Source organism: Amaranthus tricolor, chromosome 16, assembly GCF_026212465.1.
Source record: "Amaranthus tricolor cultivar Red isolate AtriRed21 chromosome 16, ASM2621246v1, whole genome shotgun sequence".
In the NCBI taxonomy this organism is placed as follows: domain Eukaryota; kingdom Viridiplantae; phylum Streptophyta; class Magnoliopsida; order Caryophyllales; family Amaranthaceae; genus Amaranthus; species Amaranthus tricolor.
The window spans coordinates 5,297,671-5,308,059 of record NC_080062.1 but is presented as its reverse complement, the minus strand read 5'-3'; the positions used below and the strand labels follow the sequence as shown (position 1 = coordinate 5,308,059).

General features: G+C 33.0%; 1 protein-coding gene across 1 annotated transcript; it reads right to left on the bottom strand.

The window, feature by feature from the left end:
- Positions 1-7,355: 7,355 nt before the first annotated feature.
- On the bottom strand, positions 7,356-9,635 carry LOC130802456 (uncharacterized). Its single transcript, XM_057666474.1, has 3 exons — positions 9,603-9,635; positions 8,028-9,296; positions 7,356-7,865 (listed from the first exon to the last, which is right to left on the bottom strand). Exons 1-3 carry the CDS (start codon positions 9,633-9,635, stop codon positions 7,356-7,358), a joined length of 1,812 nt encoding a protein of 603 aa, XP_057522457.1.
- Positions 9,636-10,389: the final 754 nt, after the last annotated feature.

Here is a 10,389-nt window from a genome sequence, read left to right as displayed (position 1 = left end):
TTAATATATAGACAATAATTTTTTAAAAATATTTCAAATTTATTTTATTTAGTTATATCTATCCCTTTTAATCTTAAAATTTTTATTATTTTCCCAGAATATTTTAGTCAATTTCATCTAATATAAATATATAATAAAATGGACTAAAGTTAGATTAAAAAAAGATATAACCAAAATATCAACTATCATATAAGATTTTGAGCATGTGCTATATATATTCGCTTATACAGAATCTCCCTATAATTAAGGGACCTCAAATTTAATGATATATATAAAATAGTCAAATTTAATTAGATAGGAAAGATGGTCCAAACTTTTAACAATTAATGAAATATGAAATAAAATATTAAAAGCACACAAATTCTTTTATATATATATATATATATATGTTTGTCAATATTTAGTTTGCACCACTATATAAATTAGCCTAATTAGTAGGCACTAGTTAACGGAGTTCAATCTTCCGGCCAGCATTATAATTTGTCTCACACTTTAGCAGCCGTACAGTTTTGACATACAAAAGCACGAGATTACACGTATATTAAGAAAATTACATGAAATATTTATCATTTATTATAATTGTTATCTTTACTTTTTACGCAATATAATATATAATATTAATTATTTATATAGTAAACTATATATATATATATATAGCTAAAAATAATAAAATAGTAATATAATGAAAATATATAATTAAACAATCAAAATAAAATCTCAGTTAACTATATTTTTCATACACGTTATATAAAATAAACTTTAAAGATGAATAGTATTCATAAGCCTGATATGATAGTAAATATTTCAGAGTGAAAAAAAGTATCAATTTAAATTATGTGAATAAAATTAAAAATGTGAAAAAAATAAGAAAATATTTATGAATAAGAATTTTTAAAAAGTTTTGAAACCATCATATCTAAGATAGAATTATAAAAAAAATATATAAAAGATGGATTAAAATAAAAAGTGTTCAATAACAATTAAACTAGAGTAGGAGCATTTTATGTTTCCTTTGCTGGGCGTGGGGAAGTAAACCTTTTTTAATCACTGCTCCCTTTTCTTTTGACACTTAATTAGTTAATATTATTGTTTTCAAACTTTCTTTTCAAAATAAATAAATTTTATAATTATAATCGACGATTTAATAGTAAAACCAGTGATGATCGTAAAAATTAGTATAGTGGTTGAGCGCTTCTACTTTCATCCATATAACATAAATTCAATTATCAGCACTAACGGTAATAATTAACTATTTGATCTTTTTTCTCGTCTGTAGGAATTCTATAAAAAAAGTCCATCGGTTGTCAGAATGTTTTTTTTTTTATTTAGAATATTTCATTTAAATTGAGAGAAATCTAAGTAACATTTTTGAGAGCTATATAAAAAATAAAATATATTCATGTGAGATATTATAAAATTTATTTTATTTTATAATTTTTATTATATAATTTTTAAAATTTTTTATAACATATACTAAGATATATTGATGCTCAAAAATTATTTTAAAAGCTAGTAAAAAATAAATGAGAAGAAAAAATAAATAAATAAAGTATAAAAATTAACAAGTTTAAATCCCCATCTAATTAATTTTCACCTAAATTTTGCCCCCACTTACGCATGCATGTCCCATATTACCATGCATGTAAATATATGCAATATAGTCAAACTAGGCTAGCATAAATAAAATCAATCCATTAATTATATTTTATTTTATATTGTTTACAATAGATAATAATATTGGGCCATATTTGTCCATACCATTTTTAATCATTTTCTCTAAGCTTATAGTAATCTCAAACAAAACAAATTGAGATTCTCTTATCTCATAATTGAATGGTCTATATTAATTAACAATTATGAGATGAGAAATATCAAAAAAATAAAATGGTTTTCAATATTTTACTTATTGGATATATATAAAAAAAAAATACAAATTTAATGAAAAATGGCTTATTCTAAGGGTTTGAATTTTGGCATGATGATAAAAATATTATTATCTTAGCCAAAAATTAATAGAGTAATAATATGGAGTATAGAGTATATAATATATAATAAATTTTAAATTTATCGATATATTAGAGATATAATAGATTATATAATATATTTTAAAAAATTTTAAGCATCACATTGAACTTTTGATGAAGTTGTTACCGCAATAGAATAGAAGAAAAGAAAACAATATACTCCTACTAATTTCTTGGTATCACATAAAGCACTCCACTATTTTAGTTCCACCAACTATGGATAGAAATCCAAATCATTCACAAGTTCAATGTGAAAAAATCTTTAACAATTAATATAATCAATTAAATAATTTAATTAATTACATAAGTACTACTATCACATCATATGAAAAGTCTTTAGACTTTAATCCACCAAGACTATATATCTTGTATAAGAATAAATTCTAAAGTTTGTGTAATGTGGAATTAGCATTCTTAATTGACAAATTAGTGTCATTTGGGTCTGACTCCAATGACAAGAAATTATAGATTCGAATGTTAACTACACCCTTTATTTGAAGAGCTAGGTTTATCCAGCGTTATATATGAGGAGGATATGTGATGTATTCATATTTTTACCCCAAAAGGCTTTTAAATAAGAAGACGTGTTAGACTATATAACATATTATTATGAGTTCGGATTTGATAGTTAATGAAGTTATTTGTTCCTATGATGGCAAAAAGTGTTATGATATAAGATCATACGGAGAAAAGCCCTCAAAATTTAGAACAATTATTCCTATGTAATACATTAATACTTGTTTTATATATGATATTGATTTATTGGTGCATTCAAAAAATTAATTCATGTTCCTATGATCGATATAAAATGTAAATTTTTTATTGATAATTAAGCTAAGGCATCCGTTATGACTTATCTAGGATTATACCTAATGCTTCTAAACAATTAAAACGATAATGCATTCTCAAGAAAAGGTACATTTTTTAGCTAAACTTCTTTTTATGTGAGTGTTTTTAAAAAATATAGCTATTAAGAGAAAGGAACGATATTATACACTTTCACTCAGTTTTGAAATACTCCCTACATAATGATTATCGACATTATTCATCGTTTAAGCTTATTTTACATATTGTAGCTAATGTATAAGAAAAAATATAATCAAGTGGGATCTTATTTGAATCGTTTAATCCCATACTTTTATAATATTAACTTTATAATTTTTAAATGAGTATAATTCAATACATAAAATGATTAAAATAACATATTAAATGACGTAAAAAATCAAATATAATAAATATAATGAAACAGAGAAGGTATTAATCATTCAAAAATTAAGGCTTAAAAATATGTAGTACTCCATTTGTAAACTTCCTATTGACATATTAAACATTGTAGAGGGAATCTAAACCAGTTGCATGCAAGTTGGAAATTTTCAGTTTTCCAAAAAACACAAGTTGCTTAAGAAAAGAAATAAAGAAAGAAACAATTGCAAGTTGCATTGCTAATCCATCCATTCCTTCACCTCTTTCTCTTAAATAATTTTTAAACTTCAATTTGGTGGGTTTATTCAAGTGCAACTTGATCATGCAACTTGCCTTTCAATTTCAACCAAAGAATACCACAAATGACACAAATACCACCTACATTGTCTTTATTTTTTTAAAAAAAATTTAGAGACTATATAATATATTTTGGGTAACCTTTAATTTTGTGTTTAAGTTTTTGATTGAGTTTGTTAGAGTATATAACACATTTTAGGGCCTCAATAATCAGCTTAAACTTTTGATTGATTTGATGTAGTATTAAAAGCCAGTATGACAAGAGGTTACGGGTTTGAATCTCAACCACTCGTTATTTAAAATGGAATATTCAGCGCCAAAGTGGAATATCTGGCACTGGGTAGGAGGAGGGCTTGTGCTACTTCCACACTTCTAACCCAGTGAGCTTTTGTATGAGAGGGCGTGCTAAAGTACATATATAACATATCCTCGGGTCTCAACCATCAATTTAAGCTTTTAGTTGAATTTGTTTCTCAAGAGAGTTGATTTTTAAAATAGTATTAGAAATCAACAGTGTGATACATTTGATTCTTTGAGTTGTAATATAAGAAAAGCGTGTATTTGATGTATACTTTTAGTCCAAAAACTAAGTCACCCTTCAACAATCCGCTTAAGGTTAATTTGTTAGTTAGTTGATACATAAAAATATTTTCTCAACAGATGTAATCATATGAACTAAGCACTATATAAATACTACTCTCATTATTTAATATATAATCATTACATTTCTGACTTCAAATCTAAACTACTCGTTCTATGAGCTTACTAAGAATTTTCCTAAGCTTTATTAAAGTGTTTAAAAAAGGTATATTCAATGCGAACTAATTAACAATCACTATTATTTAATTCATCATATTCGTTTTGCATATTGAATAAATAATTCAATTAATAAATAATAATAATAATAATAATAATAATAATAATATAATCGAGAATTTGGCCTCTCACATCTTTTGTAGCAGATATGTTATTAGTGAGGTTTATAAGGACCTTATAGGGAGCAACCCTAATTGTGATTGGAGTAGAGTTATTTGGCGTAGAACAACTATTTCTAAACACAAATTTATTTTCTGGCTTGTGATGCTAAATAAACTTAAGACGAGAGCTAACCTGAAGAAAGCTTATGTTATTGATGAGGATATTTGCCCTATATGTCTAATGAATGTAGACTCCTTTGTAGGCATTGAATTTACCTTTCCTGTGTAGTTACTGAAGAATTTAAGAAAGCGGAATTTAGGGTTAATGAATACTGTTTTGTATTACTTTGAATGAATAACACAGCCCTAATTTATATAACTGATTATGAGTTAACTAAGGAAACAGCTATTCTAGGAAAAGAATATTACCCTAATATTACAAGATAACTAAGGTAATAAAATATTGAGAATAAACTAAATATACACATATATTCTGACACTCCCCCTCAAGTTAGGTTATAGGGTTTCCGATGCCTAACTTGGATAACGTAGTCTCGAAGGCTTCAACTGAAACTCCCTTTGTAAGGATGTCAGCTAGCTGTTCTTCTGATCTCACGTGTGGAATGCTGATGATTTCCTTCTCCAATTTTTCCTTTATGAAGTGTTTGTCAACCTCCACATGTTTTGTTCGATCATGTTAGACCTGATTTTCTGAGATATCAATAGCTGCTTTATTGTCACAGAATAACTTGCATGCTCCTGTTGGTGGAAAGTCGAGTTCGTATAAGAGTTTTCTTAGCCATAGGATCTCTGTAATTCCTTTTGCTACCCCTCTGAACTCTGCTTCTGCACTTGATAATGCGACTACTTTCTGTTTCTTATTCCTCCAAGTAACCAAGTTACCCCTTACAAGAGTGAAGTATCCAAATGTAGATTTCCTACTGTCTCGATCGCATGCCCAGTCAGTATCTGTGTAAGTAACGAGATCAAGGTGATGGTTTTTACCAAAGAAGACTCCTCTATCAATCGTGCCTTTCAAATATCTCAAGAATCTTACCACTGCTTCCATATGTGGAGTTTGTGGTAAGTGCATGAATCGACTCACAACCCCAACTGCATATGATATGTCGGGTCTAGTGTGAGATAGATAGATCGGTTTGCCCACCAGTTTCTGATACTTCTCCTTGTCAGCTGGTTCTTCTCCAGGTGTTGTCTGGAGTTTATAATTAGCAACGATTGGTGTTTCTGCTGGTTTGCAATCAAGCATACCTACCTTTGCTAACATATCTAAGACATATTTCTTTTGATTGATGAAGATTTCCTTTTTGGACCGAAAAACTTCTATATCAAGGAAGTACTTTAAGTTCCCAAATCCTTCATCTCAAACTCCATGAATAATTTCCTCGTAAGCTCCTTTATCTCCCTTTTATTATTCCCAGTTATTACCATATCATCTACATAAATGATTAGACATGTGATCTGACCATCCCCTTTCTTCAGGAACAAAGTATGGTTGGAATGGCTCTGTTCGTACCCAAATTTCTTCATTGCTGTGGTAAACCTACCAAACCAAGCTCTTGGAGACTATTTCAAGCCATACAACGCTCTTTTAAGTCTACATCCTTCTCCTGGAGCAAATCCATCTGAAAAACCGGGTGGAGCATGCATATACACCTCTTCTTCAATCTCGCTATGTAGGAATGCGTTCTTTACATCGAACTAATAGAGGGGCCAATTCTTATTAGCAGCTATGGAGAATATGACCCTGATGGTGTCTATCTTGGCAACCAGAGAGAAGGTTTCGGAGTAATCAATCCCGTAAGTCTGTGTATACCCCTTTGACACAAGGCGAGCTTTGTATCTCTCAATAGTTCCGTCTGCATGATACTTTATTGTAAAAACCCATTTGCAACCTACTGGTTTTTTTCCTTTAGGTAGCATACACTTGTCCCACGTGCTATTTTTCTTTAAAGCCGAGATCTCATCTTCCATTTCTTCTTTCCACTTTGGGTTTCGGAGGGCTTCTTCAGTACTCCGGGCAGGGACTTGAGTATAGACTGGCTTGGAATGCTACAGCTGTCTGTGCCAAGTTACTCATCTCTCGGTTAATAGAATACCGAGATCTCTGTGATTCGAATTCTAGGTCATACCTTCTTGGAGGAACACCTCTTTTGCTCCTTGAAGGTAATTCATATCTGCAGGGTAAAAAAATACCAGATATATCATCATTAGTTTGAGGTTCAGGTTCAGTTAATACCTCTTGAGGCTCACAGACAACTTCTTGATCATTAGAATCTTCAGAAAAGGTAGGAGAGACCTGAGGAGAAAGTAATACTATGTTTTCCGTAACAATGTCTTTGGGATTACCTACTTGCTCTTTGGGGTTCAGATCATTAGTTACAGAGTGTGTAAGCCAGCTTAAGTCATCACATGTAGTCTCCCCCTGAGGATGAAGCTGGGAGTAAAAATAGGAATGCTCAAAGAAGTCACAATCCATTGTGGTATACAACTTATTCTGAGTCGGATCAAAGCAGCGATATCCCTTTTGATTAGTACCATAGCCCACAAAGATACACTTAACAGCACGGGGTTCTAGTTTATTTCGAGCAAGTTTGGGTAAATGGACATACACGACACACCCAAAGATCCTAGGGGGTAAGGAGTGGTAAGAGGGAACAGTAGTGTGGGTATGAAGGACTTCGAGGGGGGTTCTGAACTTAAGAGTTTTGGAGGGTAGTCTGTTTGTGAGGTAGGTGGCAGAGGCAATAGCTTCGGGCCAAAAATAAGATGGGGCATGGGCTTCAAACATAAGGGCTCAACCTATTTCAAGGAGAGTACGATTTTTCCTTTCAGCTAAGAAAAGAAGTTTGGTGAATGAGGCCATAGGTGGTAAAGAAATTTTCCATATGTTGGTTCATGTATTCCCCCCATTGTCTGATTGAAGTATTTGAGGTTTAGCTTTAAATTGCGTGACAATCATATAATAAAACTTGACAAAAACATCAAAAACCTCAGATTTGTGTTTCAAGAAATATATCCAACACATTCTAGTACAATCATCAATAAATGAAACAAAATATGAATAACTTTGTTTACTAAACTCAGGAGCAGGGCCCCAAAAGTCAGAATGTATCAAAACAAAAGGTTCACTACTATGATTAGAACTAGGAGAGTAAGAATGTTTGTGACTTTTCGCAAGGACACAAGCTTCACAATGCAAGACTATATTACTTTTAGTTAATGTCGGAAAAAGACGTTTCAGATACTCTAATGATGGATGTCCTAGACGTCGATGCCAAGTCCATAACTGATGATCAGAGAACCCATGGGCAAGCAAAGTGTGACCCGTTTGAATCGCCTCGTCCACATAGTACAAAACATCTCGTTCAGTACCACGACCAATAATCCTCCCTGTCTGAGCATCCTGCACAATACAACTAGAAGAAGACATAAGCACAGTACAATTTAATTCCCAAGTCAACTGGCTAATAGACAACAACTTATGAGATAAGGTAAAAATTAAAAAACAATTGTTAATTTTGAGAGAGGGAGAAATGGTAACGGGTCCAGATTGATCAACACTCACACACTCCCCATTAGTTGTTTGAATGTAGGTGCGGGTTTTGGGATTAGTGGATAAAAGATCACAAGGGTCAAAAGTCATAGTATCAGTGGCCCCGCAATCAAATATCCATTGGGATGAAAAACAAGGTTTATATAAGAGACCAAGTTTATGGGTGTCACATGAGGTTTTGGGTGTTGTGAGATTATGGGTGGATTTATAAATGGGCCGATGGTTATTTGTGGGCTTAGGGTTATGGGAGTGTTGTGGTATAAATGGGCGGGATTGGGAGTGTTTTGAGGGCTGTGTTGTTTCTAGACCCTTCCCCCTTTCTCTCTCTTCTGGTCCGTCTCCTTTTCTCTTTTCTGTTTCACCTTCGACGCCATTAATGTCTTCCTTTGTCTCTGTGTAGTGGGTTGGTTTGCTGGTGGGAGGGGGAACACCGGTGACCAAGTGAGCCTTGCCGCTGGTTCTAGCTGACTGAACCTTGGTGGCGGCTTTCCTTTGCCGGTGTTCCTCCCGCCACTCCGAGAAGTCGGTTAATTTGAAACATCCCTCCTTTGTGTGACGACTTCCTTCACAGTGACTACATCTCAGGTGAGTTTTGTCCTCCATATCGCACCGGAATGAGACATCCGACCGGCGTTTAACGGCCAACCCACTCCCTATTTCTGAGGGAATTTTTCCCGGTGATGAAGTGTGGTTCATAATCCCAAGCCTTGAGATTTCACGCCTAATTGTAGTATAGGCCATTTTAATTGTTAGGAGTGGGTCTTGATTTAACAAATCTCTTTTTTCTTTGTCAAAAGTATCATAAATCCCGGCCAAAAACTGGAATAATCGTTTCTTTTGAATGAAAGTGTTGAAGATTGTGATATCTTCAGCATGTATCATCGGGTTCGGTTGCCGTCGGTCCATTTCTTTCCAGATTGTGGTAAGTTTTCCACAGAAGACCTCCAAAGGGTCTTGATTCTGTTTTAAACTGTTGGCTTGCGAACTCAGATCAAAGATCTGGAGTTTGTCCCTTCCACTGCTCAATAGAACTTCAATCCCTCTCCATAAGTCCCTTGCAATTTTGTAGTCTAATAACTGGTTTATGAGGTCGATGTCGATATTTGAGATAATCCATGACAGAACTATCGATTCCTTCTGCTTCCATGTTCTGTAATTGGGGTCCGTGATGCTAGGAGGATCGTTTATGATGTGGCTGAGACGTCCCCTGCATTCTAAAGCTTGTTTAAGGTAAATGATGATAACCAACGGTGTTGCCGGTCCCAGAAAACACCTTTGGCTCTGATACCATGAAGAATTTAACAAAGCGGAATTTAGAGTTAATGAATACTGTTTTGTATTACTTTGAATGAATAATATAGCCCTAATTTATACAACTGATAATGAGTTAACTAAGGAAACAACTATTCTAGGAAAAGAATATTACCCTAATATTACCAGATAACTAAGGTAATAAAATATTGAGAATAAACTAAATATACACATATATTCTGACAGTTACGCCTTTATCGTTCTCGAGCCGAGGGACTCCTTTGGCCGCGCTCTCCTTTATGGGTATGAGTTACCGCCGTCCTTCCCTCCCCAGACCCTGTCTATAGTTATTCTATGAGCGGGATACATTGGGTAGGATGATGATGATGATGATGTCTAATGAATGTGGAATCTGTTTAGCATTTGTTCTTTAAATCAGGTTCAGTTCCAAGTGTCTCTCCCTCCTTGGCTGGGTGTGCAATTCTTTATCCGCCATCCTTCCCCATAGATGGAAGGTCTCTAAGCTTATGAAGCAAATTGCTATTGCATCTGTTAGTAATCTGATTTATTTGATGTGAAAAGCTTGTAATGATTGTATTTGGCAATTCAAGCTTAGCACCCTTGAAGCTATGATGAAGAGCCTAAAGAGGAGCATTAAGCTTCGTATCTGCAGCTTGTATCCTGAGTGTATATCTTTGTATACGGATCTCCTAGTGTAATTTTCTTATGCTTGTTTGTGTTTTGAGGTTTGTTGCCCTTCTCTTGTCTTGTATTAGCTTTGTTTAGAATTAATGAATCTTATTTCTTTCGAAAAAAATATATATAATCGAGAATTATAGATTAACCTAGTGGTTAGGAACGGTTCAATTCTCACAGACCACAGGAAAGATTAGTTCTGTAGAGATTTTCTAATTTGCCCCAAATCGAAATAAATAAATAATACCCCTAAAGATCCCTCAATAGTTAAGTACTTGTGTCTAAAGTATTTGTGTAATGAATATTAATTTAGGGTTTGATCTTGGTCTTTGGTGGCAAAATTTCCATATTAATTTAGGGTTTGATCTTGGTCTTTGGTGGCAAAATTTCCATAACCCTTATCCTCAGTTTTGGAAAATATAGCCAG

What these genes read in the sequence shown, in the direction of transcription:
- LOC130802456 (XM_057666474.1), bottom strand. Translation starts at nt 9,635, where the DNA reads ATGTATCCCGCTCATAGAATAACTATAGACAGG. An exon ending in ATAGAATAACTATAGACAGG is followed by an intron (nt 9,297 to 9,602) that starts GTCTGGGGAGGG and finishes TCATGGTATCAG; the next exon opens with AGCCAAAGGTGTTTTCTGGG. An exon ending in AAACAACTAATGGGGAGTGT is followed by an intron (nt 7,866 to 8,027) that starts GTGAGTGTTGAT and finishes TGTATTGTGCAG; the next exon opens with GATGCTCAGACAGGGAGGAT.